At 35.2% G+C, this 25666-nt stretch overlaps 2 protein-coding genes across 2 annotated transcripts; both read left to right on the forward strand.

Moving 5' to 3' along the window:
• Positions 1-10097: 10097 nt before the first annotated feature.
• Positions 10098-12747, forward strand: LOC122594160 (protein NRT1/ PTR FAMILY 8.2-like). The gene is made up of 4 exons (XM_043766632.1): positions 10098-10259; positions 10363-10580; positions 11139-11689; positions 11894-12747. The coding sequence occupies exons 1-4, from the start codon at positions 10154-10156 to the stop codon at positions 12723-12725; spliced, it is 1707 nt and encodes a 568-aa protein (XP_043622567.1). The 5' UTR covers positions 10098-10153; the 3' UTR covers positions 12726-12747.
• A 3033-nt stretch (positions 12748-15780) lies between these two features.
• On the forward strand, positions 15781-19748 carry LOC122594159 (protein NRT1/ PTR FAMILY 5.5-like). The gene is made up of 5 exons (XM_043766631.1): positions 15781-15876; positions 15967-16031; positions 17183-17397; positions 17701-18242; positions 18669-19748. Exons 2-5 carry the CDS (start codon positions 16007-16009, stop codon positions 19534-19536), a joined length of 1650 nt encoding a protein of 549 aa, XP_043622566.1. The 5' UTR covers positions 15781-15876; positions 15967-16006; the 3' UTR covers positions 19537-19748.
• Positions 19749-25666: the final 5918 nt, after the last annotated feature.

Below are 25666 nucleotides of genomic sequence, written 5' to 3' on the forward strand. Positions count from 1 at the left end.
AGACTTGATCAACACACCCGAAAATGTATGAAATCGCACAAGAATTGATCAAGAAGGGGATGGGGCGGCCTAGGGCTTGGAGAATGTTTTTTGGAACTGAATAATCAAAAGGATTAGGGTTTAATCACCCCTAAATCTGTTGGACACACTTCCCTAAGCTTGCACTTAGGCCCCTCAACTTTACATCTTCACATCTAAGGCTTAAATGACTTGACGGAAATACTTATTGACACATTTAACACATCTTGATCATCTTTGACACATTAAACACATTAACATATACATCATTAAGGCTTTAAAACCCTACACATAATGAAAATTAATCACACATAAACAATAAATCTCCTAAAGACTTAACGGACACGTTGTGTTGACTTAATGACTTAAGTCAACCGTTAAATAAAAGTTCGGGATGTTACAAGAACGCAGGAGCAGCCTACCAGCGACTCGTAGACAAAGCATTCCACAAGCAAATTGGGCGCAATCTAGAGGTCTACGTAGATGACATGGTCATGAAAAGCAGAACGGAGGAAGAACTACTCGTAGACATCCAAGAAACCTTCGACACACTACGGAAGATAAAAATGAAGCTCAACCCCAAAAAATGCTTTTTTGGAATGGAAGCTGGGAAGTTCCTAGGGTATTATATCTTAGATAAGGGAATCCAAGCAAACCCATCTAAGGTAAACAAGATACTTGAGTTACCAACTCCAAAGATAGTAAAAGAGGTGCAAAGCCTAAACGACAAACTCGCAGCATTAAGTCGTTTTCTCTCAAGAGGAGCGGATAGGCAACTGCCATTTTTCAAGACGCTAAAGAACTGCGGGGCAAAAAAGGGATTCGAATGGACAAAGGAAGCTGACGAAGCATTCGAACAAATGAAAAGGCACATAGCAGAACTCCCCACCTTGACATCCCCAAAGAAAGGAGAAACCTTATTCATATACCTCGCAGCCTCCGCAGAATGTGTTAGCGCGGTTCTACTAACAGAAAGGGACAGGAAACAAATGCCAATCTACTTTGTAAGCAGGATACTGCAAGGAGCAGAAGCAAACTACCTAGAGATGGAGAAACTTGTGTTAGCACTTGTTCATGCAGCAAGAAGACTAAGCAGGTACTTTCAAGGGCATCCAATTGTGGTGCTCTCAGACAAACCGCTGCGACAAAATTTAACAAAACCAGAAAAATCTGGAAGGATGGCAAAATGGGCAATCGAGCTAGGAGCATATGATATCGAGTATAGGGCAAGGCACTCAGTCAAAGGACAGATACTAGCAAACTTCATTACCGAACTAAAAGAAACAGGAAATTCAGTAACCCACTCCACTACACTCACAGTCACTGGAGAAGCAGATTCTGAAACCTGGGAATTATATACGGACGGGGCGTCAAGTTCAGAGGGCTGCGGGGCCGGAATACGTTTAGTAAGCCCAATCAAGCAAGAATACACATATGACCTAAGATTCGAGTTTGAAACAACGAACAATGAAGCAGAATACGAGGCACTGATAGCAGGATTGGACCTGGCCAAAGATATGAAAAACAGGAGCATCAAAGCATTCGTGGACTCCCAGCTGGTAGCCAAACAAGTAAAAGGAGAATACGAGGCCAAAGGAGAAATCATAAGGCTATACTTAGGAAAAACAAAGGATCTAATCGAGCAATTCTGAAAGCTTCGACATCGAGCACATACGAATAAATCAAAACAAAAAAGTCGATGCCCTAAGCAAGCTCGCCTCATTAACATTGGAGCACCTGGGAAAGAAAGATCCATATACGAGAAGCAGGTGCACGATTTTAAAGAAGAAGCAAAAAACTGGATGACCCCGATAATCGAATATTTGGTGAGCGGGATACTACTAGAGGACGAAAACGAAGCAAGGAAAATAAGAATTAAAGCTCCACAATACAAGTTGGTGGATGGAAACCTTTATAAGAAGGCATTTTTGACCCCATGGTTACGCTGTGTGGGACCCAAACAGGCAGAAACAATAATTTTTGAAATCCATGAAGGAATCTGCGGACTACATGCAGGACCCAGATCAGTAGCAACAAAAGCACTACGCCTAGGGTATTTTTAGCCACCAATGCATAGAGACGCAACCAAGTTTTTGCAAAATTGTGAAGCATGTCAACTGCACGCAAACATCCCCAGGCTACCAAAACAGGACATGACGTTGGCTATTTACAAAGTGGGGAATTGACATAGTAGGGCCACTACCAAAAGCATCAGGAAAGGTAAAGTTTCTAATTGTGGCTATTGATTATTTCACAAAATGGGTAGAAGCCAAGCCGGTGGCAACAATAAACGGAAAGACAATTGAGAATTTTGTCTGGGAATATATAATATATCGCTTCGGGATACCACAAATGATTGTCTTGGACAATGGGAAACAATTTGCGGAGGGTACGTTCACAGAAATGTGTCAAAGGCTAAACATAAAGCAATCCTTCACATCAGTATATCACCCACAAGGTAATGGGCAAGTAGAAGCAATCAACAAGCAGATTGTGAAAGGAATGGAAAAAAGGCTGTGCCGTAGCTACAGTGGCTGGGTGGATAAACTACCACTGGTACTTTGGGCACATCGTACGACACCCAAACAAAGCAATGGGGAAACCCCATTCTCCCTAGCCTTTGGATCAGAAGCAGTCTTACTTGCAAAAATACAGGTCTCCACATGTAGAACGACAAACGTAAATGAAGAAGATAATAATACAGAAATGCGTATAAACCTCGACCTTTTGGAAGAAAGAAGGTAAATTGCTTCAATCAGGGAGGCTGCGTATAAGCAAAGGATTGAGAGATATTACAACAAAAGAGTTCACCCAAATAGCTTCAAAGTCGGTGATTACGTCCTTCGACTTAACAACGCAAGCCAAGTAGAATACTTGGGGAAAATGGGACTAACGTGGGAATGACCATATAAAGTTGATACAATCATCAGAAATGGCGCCTACAAGCTTTCAACAACATATGGCAACCCCGTCAGCAGGACATGGAACGCAACAAACCTGCATAAGTTTTATTGCTAAAAAAGAGAAAATATATATATATATATATATACATATATATATAAATAAATATATATATATATATATGTATAAATAAATATATATAGAGAAAAAAAAAGAAGACCTTCAACTCTTATGAGCGAATAAAATAAACGTTCTATTTCAATTAAAGTGCACTACTTAAAAATTACAGGCTTGAAAAATTAAAGAACGGTGGGGATGCCTACCGGACTAATACAAGGATAGGTTACAAACCCTCCAGTATGCAAAAAAAAAAAAAAACCACGACTACAGTCTTCGGAATAATAGCCTGGACAAAAAATATAAGAGCTAGAGTTACAAATCGGGTAACAAAAACCCGATAACTAACTTTAAACCGGATAAAGAGTCCGAGTATATAAATATGACCCGACCAACGAATCCAGACATATCTTATAAATATCAAAATCTTCACAAGCAGCTTGGTCGACGAGAGACTTCCCGGAAAGTGGATTCACCTTGGCCAAGTGATGCACAAAAGGAATTACTTTTGTCATTACCTTCTTATACTTAACCTGCAGAGCGGACAGTTCAGAACGAAGAAGTTGAAGTTGATTTTCTTTATTCACCATCCCATCTCGAGCGATCTGCAGCTGGACATCTTTCATATCAAGAGCGCGCTTCAGATTTTGAGCATCGGAGGAACGATCATCGGTAGAAACAGAAACAAAACCATGGGACGCGCCACCATCTTCAGAACGTCGCTTCAGGATTTTCAGATCCGACTTCAATCAGCGAATTTTTATCATATCAATATACGACCTCGCACCAAGCTTAAACTTTTCGCCAATAGTTTTTATCTGGCCATGCTTGCAGAAAACACTTCTCTTTTTTCGGTAACCCCACTTCATTTATTTAAGGAACCTACCAGCAAAAGTGAAACAATAAACCAGATCCAACTGCTCACCTTATATTGGGATACGAGACGCACTACCACAGATTTACAAAAAGGCCCATTAAAGATTCACTTTCGTCCAAAATTGCCCTCTTAAAAGCCTTCTAGAAGACAACGGACTCCTAGGATTAACTCTTCAGCAAAGACTAACAACACGATCTTGGCACATCATATTATTAGTCTGGGGGCTTGATGGTGTATCCACCGTCACCCAGGATAAAGCCTCACCTTGAGAAGGCTAAGAGGTCACCCAGGGTATTACGCAGCCCGGGTTAAAGAAGATAAATATAAAAAAGATACGATCATATCACTTTCTTAAATAAGGGAAATCGTTTCCAAAGATAAAAAACGCGTATGAAGAGTTACCCTCCACGAAAAACCACTATAAAAGGGGGAAAACCTTAAATCATAGGGGATGACTCTCATTACGAAAAAACCCTAAAAAACATATACTAGATCTCCGAAAAAACCCTAAGAGATCTAAACACATCTAAACCGGCGTACAAGAGAGAAAAACTCCTACCAACAGGGAATCGTCGTTCAATCCACCAAAACACCTCCAACCCCTTTGACCTAATCGGCTGTACAAACATTAAATATACTTAATAATCACAAAATACTTTTTAGTTAATTGATGATTTAGTTTCAACTTTAATGATAAATATAATTTTTTAGAAATAAAAAGTATTTTAGATTTATTTTATATAATTTTAAATAAAAGAATTGTTAGTTATAAAAAAACCTGTATTTAATGCTTGGTTGGGTTGTTAATGGGAGAGTAAAAATTATGTTTAGTTGGATTGGATAGATGAAAGAGAGAGAAAATATATTTTTTAATGAAATAATATTATTGGGTTGGATTGTGAATGGATATGGTCTAAATATACTTTCAATTGGTTACATTATATTATATACTCCGTAATCCACTAAACTGATTTGAGCACCAACTTTACGTGCTGCAGGGAGTTCGAGACATTAGAAAGACATTTAAAAGGAATTTCACAAAAAGTTCTCCAGTGAAGCAGGTTTGAGTCCTGTAGATGGGGCAGGGTTTTACCTCAATTAAATGTCGTGCTTTCGAGCGGTTTAGTTGGGGGTTACCCCTCCTATTAGGTATTGAGGGTGAGGGGCTCTCTAGCGCGGACCCGATTAAGACAACGTAAGCTAGATCTCCTATTGCGAGCAAGTATATGATCCACACTTTTCAAAAAAACAAAAACAAAAAAAACAAAAAACAAAAAAAACAAAATATCCTATTAAACTATAAGTTTTTGTCTCATTAATTAAGAATTCTACATATTGATTCTAAATTCTTCAAAGTTGTATGGTAGCTAACTAAGATAATTTAGCAAATTATGATAAAGTTATACAGGGTTGTATTCATATGGAAACAATGGTGGAAACCAAGGGACTAATCTAAGCACTTGGATCAACCATCATCAAAATTCAATCAAACATGATTGGTTACTCCGGTGAATTACTCCGTCGATTGTGCAATCATATTTGATTGGTCAAGCCAATCAAGCTTGATTGGTTACTCCGGCGGATTACTCCGGCAACTGTGCAATCATATTTGATTGGCCAAGCCAATCAAGTTTGATTGGTTACTCCGACGACATTTTCTAATCATCTTTGATTGGTCAAGCCAAATCAAGCTTGATTGGTAATCACTAAGACACTAACGCCGTCGAATCTTCTCCGGCTAATCAATTTCGTTTTCGGGTGGATACAGAACGGGCCAGAGGCCCTTATCCGTTCTAAACTGACCGTCAAGGGACGCATATGGGAATGGTATGAATTTGATGGGCAGCGATCCAAGAGATGGTGGATTGTGATTTTTCCGGCGAGCTCAAAAATAGTGTTTATTGGCTAGGGTTTGTGCAGAATGTGTTTCTGAGTGATTTGGTACAAGTTTCATGCATTAATTCGAAGAAACAACAAAGCTATAGTGTTTTTTTAATTTTTCTGGTGAGTTTTTCAAGTTTTCCGACGAGTATAGATCAGATTAATTCCTGGTCAGGGTTTGTTCGCGGTGTGATGTTCTAATTCGAAGGAACGAAGATTTTATCGACGTTTGAAGGTTTCCAGCGAAGTTGTTGCATTTTCCGGCGATTGTATCGCGGGAGAAGGAGGAGGAGGAATTGGTCGCCGTCACCGGTCAGAGATAAAGGTGGAAATCGCGATGGTTCAAGATCCCGTCGCCGGAAAAACGGGGGATCAGATTGTATGTGTGTGTGTGCTTGGTGGGGGGAAAGAGACGAGAGGAAGGGGAAGGGAGGGAAATCAAGGGTAGGGATTTATTTTTAAAGGGATAATCCAATGGCCAAAATTTGTCCCCTAGTTTCCAGGGAAATTTTAAGCCTCAAATGAACAAAACTCAAGTTATACATACTAACTGTAAATATATAAAAAAAAACACATGTTTATAATGTAACATAGTAAGTGGGTCTACAGATCAATATATTGTCTCTTTAATTATATCATACAGGAAAATTCATATAATTATATATTGTATAGTGTATAACTATATATCATATGTTTAAATTACAAAATGTTTGCAACTTAATATCTCTATCTCTATTATAACATTTGACCCATCCTCAAATCATGAATCCATCTCTCTAATATATACCTTTATTGAATCAACACATTTAACGACTAACAAAAAAACATTGTATAATAAAAAATAGAATTAACTTTCAATATATATTTGTTAACTAATTTTCAATAAATTAGACAAACAAACATTGTTTAATTTTTTTTTCCAATTATTAACTCCTAAAATAATTAACTTTCCCATTATATATCAATTATCAATTACATAGATTAATTGCCACCGCCACCACCTATTGTTGTCACCACCACACTGCCCATTGACGTTGCATTGCTTGAACATTCATTTACCTCATACTCAAAATTAAAAGCCTTTTAAGTCGATCTAATCTATATTTTAGCAACAAGTTGACGAATTAATTTGGTATGGTTTGCCCAATGGTCTATGTGGTTGATTTATTATCTGGATACATACGTATTTACTGTAGTATATTTCGCATAAAAAGAAACATGTTTCCTAAAACATATGAAAGTGGCCATTTAACATAAAACTAAAAATAGAAGTAATTTCAAACCAGAAGAATTCATTTAATATATATATATACACGCACATGAATATCGACATAATCTACACATCTCAACCACTTTAGAAGTTCTCTCTTTTAAGGTCAGTTAATAACTATAAATCGCTACAAGAATTAATTATTAATTTTTTCTTTTTCTTTTTGAGTTTTCCGAATGGTTAATTATCTTTTTTCTTTGTATGTATGTGTGTTACCATGCAAATGTGTATGTATATATATGATCACAATCTCACATATACTGATGCATTTTGTGGGGGGTGATTTGCTATATACATATATGATGTATTTTAGTTTTCTAATTAATCTATTGCAATGATTTAAAGAGATCTAAAAACTAATATTTGTCTATGGAAATATATATAGGTCTAGATATTCTGGTAGAAATGACAAACTGGATTTGTTATTTATTTATTTGTTAATTTTAAAGAAGATCGATATACAAATTCTGTATGCATTCTTAGTTATTCAAAAATTCATTTTATTCATAGTTATTTGGCAAATTTAATTGAGATTTTATGATGTTACCATTTGAGTTTTACAAATTCATTCATTAAGTATTGTAGTAACTGCTATATATGTCAGTTTAATGCACGTAAATCTTTTCGAATATTATTATTATGTCGAACACTCATAGTCACTCATATATACATCATGTCCTAGCTATCAATTTATATGTTTTAATTTGATGTTCTGCTACTTACATTATTAGAAGTGAAAAAAGAAAAAAACTAAATTATATTGGTTGCATGTGTTTGTAAGAGTTTGTGTACATGATTCAAATCTTTGTTTAAAGTTCATATCTGAATCTTCTAATTTGATTCGAGTTTTTGATATTTTTGTATTATATGCGACTCTAGCCAACATCAGGATATAGGTGGTCATGTTATTAACTTTTAAATTTTGGTTATTGGATATATCCGGTATATGCAGTGGCGAAGCTAGAAATTTTTGAGTGGGGTTAGGATCTAAATTTTTTTTTCCTAACGTTATTTTTCAGGTAATATGTTCGGGTCAGTGATTCGATTCGGGTCGGGTAAAAAATTAGATACTATTATTATAAAAGAAAAGTTTTCAATCACGGCAAAACTAAACATTTGTCCAAGACAAGTAAACATTAAAAAGGAGACAAACGGTTGGTACCTGGTTCGATTCACTGAAAAAATTAGAATTCAGTCTTTCGACCTTTAAGAACCTTGAATTCAGTGGGCTAAGTTTTTATTTAAGTAATGAGTTTTAGTTTGGGCTAAGTAATTTTGTTGGCTTATGTAAAATGTAATGGATCAATTTTATTGCTTAGTATATAAAAAAAATTTCACAATTAAGATGGGGGGTCGAAACCGAGTATATTGAAATTTTTCTACACGAAAACAATATGCCCCTACATCGCAAAAAAAATTTCGGGGGGTCGGGCGCCCCTCCCGCCCCTATGTAGCTACGCCCTTGGGTATATGTGACAAACATATAAACTGATACGACGAATGTCACGTTGTGGGTTTGCAACTTTTGATCGTTTGGGTACATTTAATAATCAAGATTTTTGAATTCATTTGATACAATGAATAACCGAATAGCTCATTACACAACATAACTATTTTTGTATAGTTAGTTATATTTTGGTGTCATTATTCCATTTTGATGTATTTAAGTAGTTCACAATAGGTCTCATACTCTCTTTTTTCGAACATTCAGTCGGCACACGACATCGGGGAAACCTCACCATATAATGATGAAACCTTGCATGTACCCTAGACAACGAGATGTTGATCATCGGCCATTACAAGTATTCAGAGGGAAAAACCCCAAGGTTTTGTCATCCCTAAAGATCGAACTCAAAACCTTGGGTAAAACCGAGAGTACCTCTAACCAGTTGGACTGACCCTCATTGGCGGTCTCATACTCTCATGTTTGAGTCCTATCTTAGGCATATTTAAGGATGATCACTCTCATTTAATTTTCACCTATGGTGGGTCCGGGTGAGTATTCCCCTCTAGCTCTCTGGTTGACAAAAGTTTCTTATCAAAGAGTTTAATCTAGGGATCTATTAGGCGAGAAGCTCTCTAGCATAAACTCGGTTAATGGAAACTTTCTTAAACCTCTCAATATCCACGAATAATTTATAAAATAAGAAATAAAAAACTTATAAGGTTAACTAAAAAATTAATAGTACCAATTGATATAACACAAATAGACTCTAAGGTAAACGTCAATATTTAAAACACACTTTTAAAAGGGCTTAATAACTTGAAAAGTATTTTAACTTGGAACATAAAGTTATAATCGACTCCAAAAAAAGTATTTTCGGGGGATGGGGGTTGATACTTCTGTATGTACACCATACAAATTTTGGGAAATTAAGAATTAATAAATTAAACAGTGGAAATGTGGAATTGGCATTTTTTTTTATAAGTTGTTGGATATTTGACAGAGAACTTTTTAGCCTTTTTCTTCCTTTACGAATAAAGTTTTCTTTCGTTGTAGCCTCACTAAAGTATTATGGTCCAAATTGAAATACTTTCGAGGCAATCAGCCAATATAAATAGTAGTGATGATATAGTTAGCGTTACTCCAATGACCAAAATTAGATAATGTATGTCTTTTCTCATGATATAAGTAGATTTCTTTTGCAATTATAAAACGTAAAACAAGATATTTTCATGTATTTGTATGAACACACAGGAAACATGAGTTTTGCAATTGTAAGGAAAAACCATACAGGAAATACGTATAATGAATTAGAAAAATGTATATATATATATATCTTGGGATTATGTCGAATAACAATTAGAAAAAAATGGTATTTATAACAAAATGTGCGATATGCCGATATAGCATACGTTTCTTATACTTTCTTTGGATGTTACTATACATGTTGTGAGGCATTTATATCATTACTAGCTAGTTATAGACATATATGAAGTTCGTCGATATGATTTTCTTATAAAATCTTCGTCGCGTAATGGGAACTTTAGCTATATATATCAACTAAAGTATATGATAAAACAATTACAAGTACATTTTTTATAGCCAATTTATTTTAGTGTTGTTTTTGCGAGAAAACAAAGATTCAATGACAGACGAGGATATCTATACCGGTGATGGGAGTGTTACTCTTGATAACGAACGTGCTGTTAAGAGCAAAACCGGAAACTGGAGGGCTTGTCCATTCATTCTTGGTATGTTTCAACTAGAATCAGTTATATTTGGTTAGATGTTTTTTTTTTTTTTTTTTGTAAGTTTCAATAGCTAGATGTATAACATTTGTTGTATTATCTATAGGTAATGAATGTTGTGAAAGGTTGGCATACTATGGAATGAGTACTAATTTGGTGAATTATCTTGAGGATCGACTTAACCAAGGAAACGTACGTGCGTCGACGAACGTTTCAAATTGGTCAGGAACGTGTTACGCTACACCGTTGCTTGGGGCTTTCATAGCCGATGCATACTTGGGACGATACTGGACTATTGCTTGTTTTTCCATTATCTACTTCTTTGTAAGTTTTTCTTGTTTTTGAAGTATCATAGTAATCATAATAGTTCATTGAATTTCTTTGAATTTCGAATCACGATTGTAGTTAATTAAGAGTATAGTATAGGTAATCTTTATATAATAAAAAATTTTATATATAAGGTTAACAACTGGGCTAAATCAAGTGGTTGGAACCATTGTCTATGAAAATAGTTGTCAAGGGTTAGATCTTCATGCCCAACAAGGCTGAGGTCCTTTTCTACTATTGTTAGAATCTGGAAGCAGGGTTCAGATACATAGGTGACATGAAATTTATACTAAGTCACACGAAAATTATGAAGAGGAAATGTTCTAACGGATTTAATTGCATCTTCTCTCGTATGTATATAGCTGCTCTGCTGAAAATAGTAATGTTTGGCCAATAAAGTTGAGACGTAGGAAATTTTAGTGAAGAATTTATTTTGAAGTGGTTCAATTGAACTTCTTGCTATCATGTATTTCTGCCAAATTTGGAACTATTTTCGTTCAGTTGGAAGGAATTCAAAAATAGCCAAGAATAGTGACATAACATGACTTTGTGCAGGGAATGACACTTTTGACCCTATCCGCCTGCGTGAAAGGACTGGAGCCACGGTGTGACGACGATGGTTGCCACCCAACCTCAACGCAAACTACGGTCACTTTTGTTGCCCTATACTTGATCGCATTAGGAACTGGGGGGATCAAACCTTGTGTATCATCTTTCGGGGCTGACCAATTTGATGAAACTGATGTAAAAGAGAGGAAAAGGAAAAGTTCATTCTTCAACTGGTTCTATCTTTCCATCAACGTAGGTGCACTATTCGCGTCATCCATTTTGGTTTGGATACAAATGAATGTAGGTTGGGGGTGGGGGTTTGGTGTCCCGGCTGTTGCAATGGCAATTGCTGTTGCGTTTTTCTTCTCGGGTAGTCCTTTGTATCGGATTCAAAAGCCTTCAGGTAGTCCTTTGGTTAGGCTTTGCCAAGTGGTGGTCGCGTCGTTTAGAAAGTATAATGTTAAAGTGCCCCGAGATGAATCGCTTCTTTATGAGACTTCTGATAGTGAATCCCAGATTGTTGGTAGCCGCAAGCTTGAACACACTGATAAATTCAGGTACTAGATCGTGATCCTATTATAAATAGGAGGTTATATTCCTACCACTACTTTTGATAAATCTACCACAATGTACAACTTATATACAGGTTATTAATAAACCAGTGTGGTAGATGTATCAAAAATTGTAGTACAAATATCACCTCCCATTATAAATACTCATATAACTTGATTTTTTCACATATTTATACATTCATGATTCAGGTTTTTGGACAAGGCAGCAGTGGAGACAGAGTCTGATAGAAGGAAAAGCACAAGCAATCCATGGAAACTATGCACAGTGACACAAGTCGAAGAACTCAAATCAATCATTCGGGTTCTTCCCATTTGGGCATCTGGAATCATATTTGCAGCCGTGTACAGCCAAATGAGCACAATGTTCGTCCTACAGGGCAACACAATGGACCAACATATCGGTCCCAACTTCAAAATCCCATCAGCTTCTCTTTCAATCTTTGACACAATTAGTGTCATCTTTTGGACTCCTGTATACGAACGTATCATCATCCCCATTGCTAGAAAACGCACACACCATGAACGAGGCTTCACAACGCTCCAACGAATGGGTATTGGTCTGGTGATCTCCTTATTCGCCATGATGGCTGCAGCAACCTTAGAAGTGGTCAGACTAGACTATGTTCGTAAACAGAACCTCTACGACGAAGAAACAATCCCCATGTCCATTTTCTGGCAAGTCCCGCAGTATTTCTTGATCGGTTGTGCTGAGGTGTTTACATTTATCGGACAACTTGAGTTCTTTTACGACCAGGCACCAGACGCAATGAGGAGTTTGTGTTCGGCGTTGTCATTAACGACGATTGCGTTGGGGAATTACTTGAGCACAGTGCTAGTGACAGTGGTGGCTAAGGTGACAACTAAAGATGGTAAGGCAGGATGGATTGCTAATAATTTGAATGAAGGACATCTTGATTATTTCTATGGGTTATTGGCAGTTTTGAGCTTGGTGAATTTGTTGGTTTATGTGGGTATTGCTAAATGGTACACTTACAAGAAGGTAAGTGTGTACCCAAGTTGATTTACTAGTAATGCGGAGTTTAAACAAGTGTTTTTTTTTTCTAGAACTAGGAAGGATGGGTTATTTGTTTCTTCTTGTAGTTTGCTAAGTTTATGTCTAAGAGATTTTTATTTTTTTTTGGTTTATGGATCATTTTAAATCTATATTGTTTTTTTATTGGTTGATGGATTATGTGACAAGGGGAGGTTATAAGATCATGAGTAGAGATGCAGGTGGAGTTGATGTTCTTATGCTTAGTTTTCTTAATGATCTCTAACACATTCGAGAAGAAATCCTAATTATTACAAAACTCTACTCATGAGTTCAAGTTCTGTGACTTCCATCATAAGCATTTATATGATTTATCGACTAATATGTAAGAAAAACTTGTTTTTTTAAAAAAAAGTTGTTACAGTGTTATCCCTCAAAAGACAACAAAACGTACTTGTAAAACGAGCAGTGTTATTCCTCAAAAAAAAGTTGTTACAGTGTTATCCCTCAAAAAAAGTTGTTACAGTGTTATCCCTCAAAAGACAACAAAAGACTAACCCCATCGGTGAGCTACAAGCGAGATCGTCAAATATAATATTATAAAAAGTACAAACAAGCCTCAATCCCTTTCAATCCGAGCCTTGCAGACAAACTAGTTCGTTTCAATTTGCATGACATACGGGTGCTTTTGATTGGTTGACATTCTTTCAATATTTTAATACCTATAATTAATTATAAACATCATCCGTTTTTATTTAATATCTTCATTTTAGGACTCTTTGTAAAACTATAAATATATGGTATTATTTATTTTTCTTTTATGATATTTTGACATAAGTTTTATTAAAAATGAAGCTATCTTAAAAAATATTTTTTAATAAAGAAAATGGTTTGAGTTGAGTTGTGGATGTGAGTGAAAATCTAAGTTTGGTTGGGTTGTATATGACTATAGGTGGAAGAGAGAGAAATCAATTTTTAATTTAAGATCGGGTTGGGTTGGATCACTGATAAGGATAGTCTAAGTTGTTGAAAGCCTTTTCACATGTTAACTTTTTTAATAAGGTAAATTACACTTTTAGTCCCTGAAGTTGACACGTTTTTAACGTTTAGTCATCGAACTCAAAAAATTAAAAAAATATACTAAACTTGCCACATTTTTTTTTTACTTTGATCACTACTTCAAACTTCGTTGTTTTTTGTCCATTAACTTGCCCAAGTTCTTTAGCTTTTTTTTTTTTTACTTTTCATTCTTCTCATTAATTACATAATTAAAAATATAAGAGGGGAAGGAGTGGTTTTTGACTTGGGTAAAATACCCAAATGTTTATTCAATCAATACCCTCCAACTCACCACTACCCAATTTAACCCAATTCTTACCCAAAACACTTGAAATACATACCCAATTCATTAAACTTACCCAAATTCATTTTCTTTTTCTTTTTATTTTATTCCACCAATAATTTAACTAAACATTTTATTAAAAACTGAAGTGCGTTATGCAGGAACATACCATCGGATTCGGATGATGAATCCGATCCGACAACGACACAACGAGATTCCGATGAACTAGACATTTGAGGAGAAAGGGTGTTTTTTTTTGTGTGTTAAAATGATATTTGTGTTTGGTGTGTGTTAAAATGAATGTAAGTAGACATGTATATATGGGGAGAAAGGTTTTTTTTTTTAACAATTAAAGGGGTATGTAGCCGTTGGGGGGGGGGGGGGGGGGTCCACATGTTCCAACGTTCAAATCAACACCACGAGGCTTCACAAACCAATCTAATACCCGAAATCTACCTACCCGAGTCCTAGCCGAACCCTGGAAACGGTGTAGCCGATCGTGGTCGGTGAACCCGAGTGGTAGCCGACTCCCACTCCTTCCCCCCTAAAATGAGTCAAGTTAGTTGTGTGACAACACCATCCTTACTTTGGGTGAGGATTCTCACAAGTTGCCTAATATGAAATCTTGACCGGATCATTTTTCAAAGATGATTTTTGAATCTTAGCCACCAAGATTCAACTACCTTACCACTGTCACAACCAAGATCCGTCACCTTTGTCGCCATATTTTGATTCTCCCGCTGCCACTACCACCATCAAGATCACTCATATTTTTTAAAATCTCTTAGTTTGTTATTTTTTAGTTTGTATGATATTACAAGAATACTCGAACTTGAAGCCTGAATATTTTATTAATCATTAGTTGTATAAATGGTTTGAATGGGATATTGATGTTGGACAAAGCCAGTGAATTTTTGTGAATATCACGTGACCTTATCCAATTTGTAGCACTTTTTAGTTTCTACTCCGTAAATATCATTCCTGCCACCAAGACTATAAATGGCTATCATTACTTACCTTTTTCTTTATGATTTTGATTTTGTTTGTTGGATTTGAATGAGTTTTGAATAGTTTTTATTTTGATAATTTTATTATGTATCGATATACTTATACTAATTTTGTTATGTATATAAGATTTTATTTTATGGTGAAGGAGACAAATAAGATAAATATATATATATGGATCTAACAAAAGACTTATATATAGTTGATGATTTATGTTTGTGATTCTATTTTGTTATTTATGTATATATGTGGGTATGTATAGATTGGAATGGTAATAGATTTGTTGTACTCTTGATTTTGATAATGTAATTGTTGTAGAGGATGGAAATGGTGATAACAAATAAAACTTGCGAATGGTCCCTGTCTTGCATAAAAAGACGTCATTTCCCCTGCACATGCTAAACACGTGCATACATAACGGCACCTTCTAACGGATTCGTCAAAAAAAGACCAAGTTTGTGAAAAATTCTCAAAATGGGGACCCACAATGAAACTTGAAAAGAACCCCTATTGAAAAAAGATACAAACTACATGGACCAATCTTGCAATTAACTTTTATAATTAATACTTTGTTATAATATAAAAATAAAAAAAGGAAGCTACCAATAGAGGAGGTTGGTTGCTTCATGAGACTTGGGTCAATGTCAAATATATATGGTCTTTGTTTATGATTATATATGACATAACTATTCTTCCATAATACATTACAGATAGAGACAGCTTGTTTATATATCATTTACAAATTCAAAATGTCTCTTAAGTTTCCATTTCCAACTGACCAGACTCCACCACAGAGCAAAACAAAAGCTTAAATTGCTTATCCTCAATCCAAGTTTGTTTGTTTGTTTCTAAATATTCCTTTTTCTCAGAGGTCAAAGTTACATATTTCATCATTTTATTGAACTTTAAAATCTATGTGCGGGCCTGGAGGATACATTCATTGATCTAAAGAGTCAACGCATAAATGGCTTCCTTTGTTAGGATTTCAGGTGATTCATACAAACCCATTTTACACTTTTGTTCAATTATTGTTGTAGATATAGATATAGATGTCTTTTTTGTAATGTAGAATTACTAATCTAGTTATTTGCGGTTAGCGCATTTGGCAGAGGCTCTTGTCTCTTGTGTGAAGTGCACGGTTCAATCCTGGCATGAGTGATTTTAGGATTTTAGTTGGGGTGGTTTAAGGTAGAGTAAATTTGCTGTTAATAAAAAAACTAGTCTAGTAATTTTCTTGTTTCTGTTTATCTGTTCTTTATTATTATTATTTTTTTTTTGAACAAGTATGGTATCTGATGCTTTGGTTATAAATTTGAAAAGAACAATTAGATTTTTACAATTATAGATATTATTCTATAACTTTAAATAGTTTGTTACATTCCGACGCACTTAACCCAAGTCAGGTTAACGTTTTGAAGTTATCATACAGTAATGTATGTAGTTAGTGGCAGAAAATGATTTATTTTTACATTAGATGCTTTGTTTTATAGGAAAAATGTCATTTAACTAACCTACATTTTTTGGCCATAAAAGCTTTAGCTGGATGGTAATTGGTACAAACTCTCGTCTCTTTAGGAGTGCTCATGGTTTAATTCCTGACATTGATGCATTTAGGAATTTCTTGGGTAGTTTAGAAGCTGTAGATGTAGTAAATAAAAAACTAGCCTACATTATTCCTATAGCCGGAACAAATTTGTTCATACAGACCCCAGTTGGCTAATTTGTTCTCATTGTAACAATCAATACTGACTTTTGAGACAAATTATCCTTCACATGAACGATTGGGGAAAAACTTAATACTCCGTATTGTTTCGATGGGGACAAATAATCAACCGTGGTCGGGCTTTTGTAAAATAAAGTTGTAAATTGATTATCTATCTATACAATCACATAAAGTATTTATTGGTTTCCGATTTTAAATTCTTCCGTGTAACCCTTTTACCAAACGTCCTTCTCCTCATTAGTCTATGTATCCACGTTACCAAACACATTCTCTTAAACCCCATCACTATTGGAAACTATTCACTGCCTACATTTTACACCTAAATGTCATGGATTCCTTGTCCATATTTCATACTGTAATAGTGTGATTGTGATCGCTTTTTTTGATCCTTTTTGTGTCATCTTTTTTGAATCACAGTACTGACATGGGCGGATCTACTAGCTGCATTTGCAATGTATGTGATGATGACCTACTTAACAAATGTTTGGAATTTAAGTACAACACATGCTGCTGGTATCATTAATATCTGGAATGGGATCACACCAGTGTTGGCCATTATATTTGCCTTCTTTGTTGACGAATTCATTGGCAACTTTAATATGCTTGTGCTCTCTAGCATTTCCTACACTGTTGTAAGCTTTCTCTATGTATAGTTGTTGTGTACACAGAGGCGGTTAAATGTTGGACCAACATAGGTCCATGGGCCTAGGTTAGATTGACGTTTTTTTTACCAAGCATATGGAAAATTATGTTTGGACAAATGTTATCCATAGATTTGACCTAGGGTAATTATAAAGTAAGCATTTTGAAGCATTTGAAATGGATGAATTATAATTGGATACATGTGATTTTTGTTTCTGGATCCGCCACTGTGTGTACAACATATATTTCAATAGCATAGTGAAAACCATGAAACTAAACATAAGTGTATGCAGGGGTTAGGATTATTGGCAATGTCAACACCCCCTGTGTTTGGCCCATGTAGTGACTACAAGGAGCAATGTATTGGGCATTCACAAAAGGTCTTGTTTTATACTGCCTTACCATTGATAGCAGTCGGGATGGCTGGTCATTTAGTCTCTTTACCACCCTTTTTGGATTTACAAACAAAACGTGAAGGTGAAGAAAACCCCCAAACTAAACAGGGAACTGAAGAGGGCGCCGACGAGGATACTAAAATATTTTGGCAAATACCGGGTTTAATGATGGTGGTGGTTGTACTGATAGCTGGAGGTGTTGCACTTCCATATATAAAACCATGGTCAATCCGGTTTGGTATTCCAGCCATATGTACTTTGGTAGCAACAATTCTATTCTTGTCAGGATGTTGCAAGTACCAACGTATAAATCCAGGGGGAAGCCCTTTAAAAACCACCTTGAGAGTTTTTGTGGTTACTGCTCGTAATATTTCTCGACCAAATCCTAATCTTGATCAACTCAACAATGAAGAAGCTGCTCGTTTGACCAGCAGCCTCAGGTCGTATGATTATTTTTGTTTGTCTATTACATTCAAAGCAGAACACTGATATTTTTATTGAAATCTTTAAACTGGGAAAATAGGCTGGCTGGACGAGTTGGGTAATGAGTCAAGACGGGTTTGGGAAGAATTGAGTCATTTTCGAGCATAAAGTTGAAACAGACTAGACTGGTTTGACCTACTAACACTTTTTTCTTCAGTTTTTATGAATCTTGTTACATATATAATGCTTTTTTATTACAAAAAAAATCACTATTTGAATAAACTAAATTTATTTGGGGAATTGCATGCTTAATAGTAGCTGATGGGTGACTTTGATGTCATTAGCTGCTATATTTTAAGATAAAAGATAACCCATTAAGCCTTTGGTTTGGTCAGCTTTAAACATGTAAGCTAATTCTCTTACGGATTTGTGATGAAACACAGCTGCTTAAATAAGGCTGCTATTAAGTTACCAGAAGAACAACAATCAGAAAAGTGGAAGGGATGTAGCCTGCGTGAAGTTGAAGAGACCAAGATTGGTATCCGTATGCTCCCAATGTGGCTAACCTTCATTGTGATTGGTATCGTGCTCTCTATTGGAAACACTTACTTTCTTGAGCAAGCTAACCACATGGACCGTAAACTTGGAAAAATAAAGGTCACAATTCCAATATTCCTTTTGTTCTATACTTGCGCAAGTTCAATATCTGCACACATTTATTCCTTTTTCACAAAGTGTTTGCCAAACAAGAAATACGCTCCACCAGTTGGGATTGCCACAGGTATGGTTTTCTCTGTATTATGTTGCATTACTGCTGCAAAAGTGGAAACCCGAAGACTAGATCGCATTAGGGATAATGGCTTACTAGACAAACCTGATGAGACGATCCCAATGAGTATATTTGCTCTCCTTCCACAGTTTATGCTTCTTGCAGCCGTTGACGGGATTGGTAATAGTAGCATCAATGGTTTCTTCAGGCACCAAACCCCTGAATCCATGCATAAGTATTTGACTTTTCTCACGAAGGGTGTGCTAGGATTAGGAAGCATGGCTAGTGTTTTATCAGTCCATATTGTAGGTAAGGTGAGTGAGAGAAACCAAAAGCCAAATTGGTTTCAGTTTTCGTTAAATAAGAGCCATTTAGATCGATATTATTGGGTGCTAGCTGCGCTAAGTGCGGCTAATCTACTGGTTTATATCATCGTTGCACTTTTCTATAAGTATAAGGAATCACCAGATGAAGAAGATGAAGCAGAAGGTGGACAAATGGATCAAGGTTTTCAGGAGGACAATGCGAAATGTTGCTGTTAAGATTTGGTGTTAGAGATTTGAGTTATTTGTTGTGTGATTAATGATTATTTTTGAGCTGGCTTAAATTCACATAACAATCTACTTCATGCCTCACGCAATTAAATTCTTTGTACAAGTGATTCTTCTAATGTTGTGTGTATTTCTTTGTAATGTAAGGGATTCTATCCATTGTATATGACAATTTTATGGATATGAGTTAGTTGGTTTTTCCATTTGAACTGGTCCAGTCGAGTGGGTCGGATCAAGCTGAATGCTATATGTTGTAATACAGAGCGCTATTTGTCTTAAATTATAGTCAAGTAAATGAGTTTATATACCTTGAATTCAACTCATGTGATGTACGGATAAATTTAATTGGCCCAAAAGTGACGGGTCCTTCTTGGGTAGGAAAATCATGATCATAGATAGAAAGTCAACAAAAAATGGTAGCAATCCCGGCCCCCATTTGAGAGTTGCTACATTTCCTATCATCGATAAAATTAGATGGCCCAAAAGAGAGAGACGATGGAAAATCATGATCGCACCCTAGGGATGGACATGAACCAAGAGGAAGCAAAAAAAAAAAAAAAATCTATGAAAAAAAATAATTCAAAAAGAGACCTAAGTTAAAAAAATCCATAAGAGATAAGTAATGAAAAGTTTAAAGTCAATAAAAAAAAAGGTATTAATCCGAGTCCTATTTGGAATTTGGTACCATTTTTAGGTACCATATCCCGATACCAATTATGGGAACCAAAAAAAATTGTCTATTCTAGTGACGATAGATCATTTAAGACAATTCGAGGAAATATTTAGAAGGTGGCTGACAGTGAAATTTGAAAGTGAATATGTTTCAGCTGAGAAAGATAAGCCCGTTAGAAAAATTGAAGAAAAGAGTATTGAATAACTGATGAAAGAGTTTGTGATATCTGATGGCATTACGACTAAAGATTTTGTTGCTTACATGGCTGACTGTCAGGGTGGTGATCAAAAGGTGAGTTGTTAATTACTCTCTGTTAAGGTCTGTAAATTAGTTTCACTAATGAATATTATGATTTCTAGCCCTAGCAATACTATAGATAGTTTAACTTTTGAAAATGAAAACTTTAGGAAAGAAAATGACTTTTATTTTGCTAAGATTTCAGGTTTAGTTAAACAAGAAAGCCTTTACAAAGATAAAATTTGAACTTTAGAAATGAATATTTTTGCTTTAAAAGAGAAACTTAGGGAGTCGGTTCTTATGGAGAAAGTAGGAAATGAATAGTATGTTAAACTGACTACAGATATTGCTCAAAAGGAAGAGGGGTTAGTTGATGCTAAGGTTGAAATAGTTAAATTGAATACTAGACTTGAACAGATTAAGGGGACTGGATTAATTTGGTCTATAAAATTGCTAGTACACTTTACTCCTAAGGATAAAAAGAGTAGATTATAAGGAAGTTAGCGGTCCTATTAATGATAATTATAGTAAAACTTTGGGCATCCGACTGAGAAGGAAGATATCTTTACTTGTCAACCTTTATCATCTCAAATAGAAGCTTTCACCATGCTTTCTAAATTGTTTGAAAATTCAGTTAGCCGACTGTTAATACGAAAGTTGAGTCGGTTAAACATTTTGTTTGACCATCGGATCCCAAGGATGCGACTTATAATGCTAGTATATGTAATTAACACGATTTCATCTCCAAATTCACAGATTCAAAGGTGGATTTTGTGTGTGTGTTCTTGGTGTTTTAGTGTGTGTTTCTAGAGAGAGAGAGAGAGAGAGAGAGGAAAGATTGAGATTAAGTGTGTGTAAATTTGTTACAGGAATGAAAGTTGTTGTTGTTAAAGTTATGATTTCTAAGGTGTTAAGGATCTATTTATAGTCTAACTATACAATTAAGCTAATTAACACATCTAGTCCCTCATCCTTAGAAATCATTTATCTATGACTTAACAACAAGTAAGTCCACTAACTTAAATTACAATTTATCACTATTTTTGGATTTCTAACATTCTCCCCCCTTAGTGATATCTTGTAATGAATGAAGTACGTGTTAATCTTGTCTTGTAGGAATGAATTTGATGAGCCCGATGGTGAAGACAATTGGTTTGTTGAAACAAGTGTTTGGAGAACTTGATTCAATCTTGGTCTTGGACTTCTTGAAGTTAAATCATGAAGAGATTCTCAATGTTCTTTTTGAACAGAGAACAAGTGTGTGTTCTTTCTTGATTCTTTGAAGATTGTTGAACCATGAATCAGAGTTGTCTTTTGAGGTGCGGAAGGTATAAACTTGGCTTTGGTTCTTCAATCTTCGATTCTTGAGTGAAATTCATCTTCTTGGAATGAAGTATCATGAACTTGTACTACTCTCCTCGATGTATACATTGGAGCTTCTTGAACGAGTATAATTGTATGACTTGAAGATCTTGAATGGAATATGTTGATGAAGACTCTTTTGAAGCTTTACTTCTATGTCTAGAATCTTCCAATCAATCTTTCAACTTTTTGTAGCTTTGATCTTTGTCACATTAACTTGAACACTTTGGAGAGTAAACATTTGAATGAAGTTTGGATAGGTTTCTTATGAAGTGATCATGCTCCCCCTCAATCCATGAGTATAAACATTTTGGAGCATCTTTGAACATTTGTTCCATCTTGAGATAATATCCTTTCATCTTCGGTCTCATTCTTATCTTTGTGATCAATGTAGATTTCCTCCTTTTTCAAAATCAAAAACTCAATCAACTAAAATCTAGTGAAAATCTGAGCTCAATTGACTGAAATGTTTTGAAAATCTTTGACAAGTTAATCTGAAGAAACTAGATTTGAAAATAATCATTTTAATTCACTCTAATTAGTTTAATGATAAAGGGGATATTGGACAACATAGGTCAAATGTATAAATATCCTTCTCCACCCATCTTCAACTGCCATACACCCAATCAATACAACCTTTTCTCCTTGCTATCTTATTTCTTATTTCTTCCCCAATTAATCAATCATAATCTTTTCTCTCCCTCATAATGACAAAGTTGGGAACCAATGTCATTATGCAAACATTGATTGAGAAAATGTCACAAGAAATATGACAAACTAAAACGAGATTCACATGGAGAAATATCAACCATCAACGTATCAACCCAAACCATTAGCCCAACCCAAAGAATCCTAAGGGTAACTAAAATGTAAGGTTGAAGTTGTTGATACAAATGTTATAGAATGGTGTTGGTGGTTTTTGTGTTTGTGAGATGAGAAATGAAAACCGGATAAGAATGATCCGTTAACATATTCAAAAATCAAAAGGATTAATGAAATGACCGATATAAATGTGTTATATTTTTCGGATTTCCTATGTATCATTAAGACATGCACAAAGCAATGTTCTAACATAGTTCGGTCTGCGACTTTTCAACCACTAGATTGCTCCAAAGAATATAAATCATGGTTAGTACAGCCAAAACGTTCGATAACCACAATCTATTATCCTTAAAGACTTTTAGGTAAAATCCGAGGTCACTGTTAGACTTCTCGTTCACTCAATAATCACATAAATGTAATTATGAGACCTACGTTCAACGTTGGAAAAGATGTTAGCATTGGTAGGATTTCCATTTGATCATCGTGGAATACCAATTAAGATATCACTACAAATGTTCCGGCTATATCACATAGATAAGAAATAATATCACAAAGATATAACTCAAATGTGTCTTAAAGAAATGAATAATAATCAAATTAATGATCAATCAAGATAGCTCTAGACACAACGTGATCAAATGAAGTCGGGGACTGGAGCAGAATGTCGCCCTTTTTCAATATCAACATCTTCCAAATGAAGAGTCAATAGAAATGTGAAAATCTCCGTGAGAAATGAAACAAGTATTTGTTAAGAAACACTTGAGTGGTTAGGTAAAGATGTGCATCGCTTCACTGGGTCCATGAAGTCTTTATCAAGATATCAACAAATGACATCCGATAGAAATTTGTTTCACTCGGCGATTTGAGAATTTAGGGAAGGGTATCATTTCTTTTAACCCTTTTCTCACAACATATCACCGTAACCTCTCACTTTTCGACTTTACTCCCTCCATCCTATTTGCACGAAACCATCATCACTCAAAATACCCTTACTATCTAATGAAAGAATTGAATACTCCGGGGTTAGAACTCATCGGCGATGATGAAGTTCATGGAGTGAACGAATCGCTCAAGTGCAAACTAATCACCGAACTTCAATTGATGAAAAGTAATTTTGAAAAACATCAAACGTGCGTATGAAAAGATTTAAAACACATTTGAAGTTTTGAAATCACAAACTCTCCCTTAATCTATGCAAGAATAGATCAAAATGTTTTTCATAGAAAGGTAGGCAAAAATTGGTTTTTGTGAAATCAAAAAGAGTAAAATCTTGGTTGTGATATATACAGAAAAATTTGAGAGTCTAACGTGAACAAGATTTTTCAATTGAGAAACACAAAGTTTTGCTTCATCAACAATGTTAATAATAAGAATACTAAGGAGTACACAAAGGCGTTCGATCCTTTGCATCTTATATCAACAAGTTGGATGCATTAAAACATTTAAGCAAATTTGTTTTGTAAGCAATCAACTGCTAAGACACATACATTTTAATATAAGATCACTTGGAAGTACACAAAGGGGTTCGATTCCTTGTTTTCTTATATCAATCTATATGTATAACAACAGAATCTTAAAAATGAAAAATTCATGAAGATTTAAAATTTGATAATTTTAAATAAAGTATTTGAAGAGCGGGTTACATTTGGACTGTTAGTAGTAAAACTTCTGAAAGTCAAATCATGTTATGAAGAAAACGTTGTCAAATATTTTACAATGAAGGGATGTGACACTGTTTTTACATCTTCTAAAATTGTTTTTGAAAAGATTAATCATGATAAAATTGACAAAGTTTGGGTCTACTTTCAGTGGGGTTACTTTGAAACCGTTTTCTACACTCCCACGGATTAAAGCGAAAGTTAACTTTTCTGAAAATGAGAATGATGAGTCAAAAGTTTTGTTAGAAGAAGAGTCTACTACTATGAAATTGAAAGAGTGGCTAGGTGTGCCATCAGAATAGTCTAGCAATAATGTTAAGTAGAAGCTTCTAAGAAAGTAGGTTGTGTATCTATTGTTATGAACAGGAATATGTTCATAGTTGTTGTCCACTTAGGAAGAAACGTTATGTTAAAGAAAGTTCTCCTAGTAAATCAATGGATACTTAACTATGTCTAATGATAAAACTAAGATTCCTATTCTTACTACTTTTGAACCTAGATCTAAGACTCCTCAAAGACTTGGACAATGAAGGAGTGCTTCATCTAGAAGCCACTCCGGTGGTAGTCCGATTTGGTTTCATTCACCTCATAGAGTTTCTAATAACTCATCGAGTGGGATTCAGCTTAGAAATCATCATGTGATTAATAACCGATCTTCTCTGAACAAGAATGACCATACCAATAATTATCATCATCGATTACTGTTGAATATTTATCTATTTAGTTTTTGGATATCGATTCTATGAATATTTGTGCCCGAATCTAATAAAATATGGACTCTACATAACATCCATGACGCGTGTACATTTTGTTGCATCCCGAGTTTTCCGCCTTAGTCGGGGTGTGACAGAAAGACTAGGGTTTTGTGTGTGAAATTTTGAAAGGGTTTTGATCTGATCATATGGCATATGAAATGTGATTTGTGCCCTGTTTATGTTGGAACAACTTTCAAAACTTGACATTCTAATCCCTTACACTTTCTTACAACTCGTATTGTCACTTAATTGCCCGTTTAACGCATATAGAGACACTTAGCCACTCTTAAATCTTATTGGGAACACTTAATGATTTAATTTATCATTATTAAACATTATTTTTATTACTTTAATCACTTTAGCACATATCCCACATTAATCATTCAATCATGTAAAAACACATATAAAGCACACATTAACTAACGGTGTAACTCCCGTCACTTTGACTGGTTAACGCTAGTGAACTCGTGTTTGATGTAATGGTAAATGTGGGAAAGTAGCCGGAAAGGGACTACTTACTTGGGGTAATAGTCTAAATGTATAAAACTGACCAAAAGAGACTACTTACATACTATAATAGTTTTAAGGTATAAAACTGGCCAAAAGAGACTACT

Source organism: Erigeron canadensis, chromosome 3, assembly GCF_010389155.1.
Source record: "Erigeron canadensis isolate Cc75 chromosome 3, C_canadensis_v1, whole genome shotgun sequence".
Taxonomy (NCBI): domain Eukaryota; kingdom Viridiplantae; phylum Streptophyta; class Magnoliopsida; order Asterales; family Asteraceae; genus Erigeron; species Erigeron canadensis.

Bases quoted from the DNA above. Each gene is read 5' to 3' on its own strand.
- LOC122594160 (XM_043766632.1), top strand. From the start codon at position 10,154: ATGACAGACGAGGATATCTATACCGGTGATGGGAGTGTTACTCTTGAT. The intron at 10,260-10,362 runs GTATGTTTCAAC...TATTATCTATAG, and splicing joins GGCTTGTCCATTCATTCTTG to GTAATGAATGTTGTGAAAGG. The intron at 10,581-11,138 runs GTAAGTTTTTCT...GACTTTGTGCAG, and splicing joins TTTCCATTATCTACTTCTTT to GGAATGACACTTTTGACCCT.
- LOC122594159 (XM_043766631.1), top strand. From the start codon at position 16,007: ATGGCTTCCTTTGTTAGGATTTCAG. The intron at 16,032-17,182 runs GTGATTCATACA...TTTGAATCACAG, and splicing joins TTCCTTTGTTAGGATTTCAG to TACTGACATGGGCGGATCTA. The intron at 17,398-17,700 runs GTAAGCTTTCTC...AAGTGTATGCAG, and splicing joins CTAGCATTTCCTACACTGTT to GGGTTAGGATTATTGGCAAT.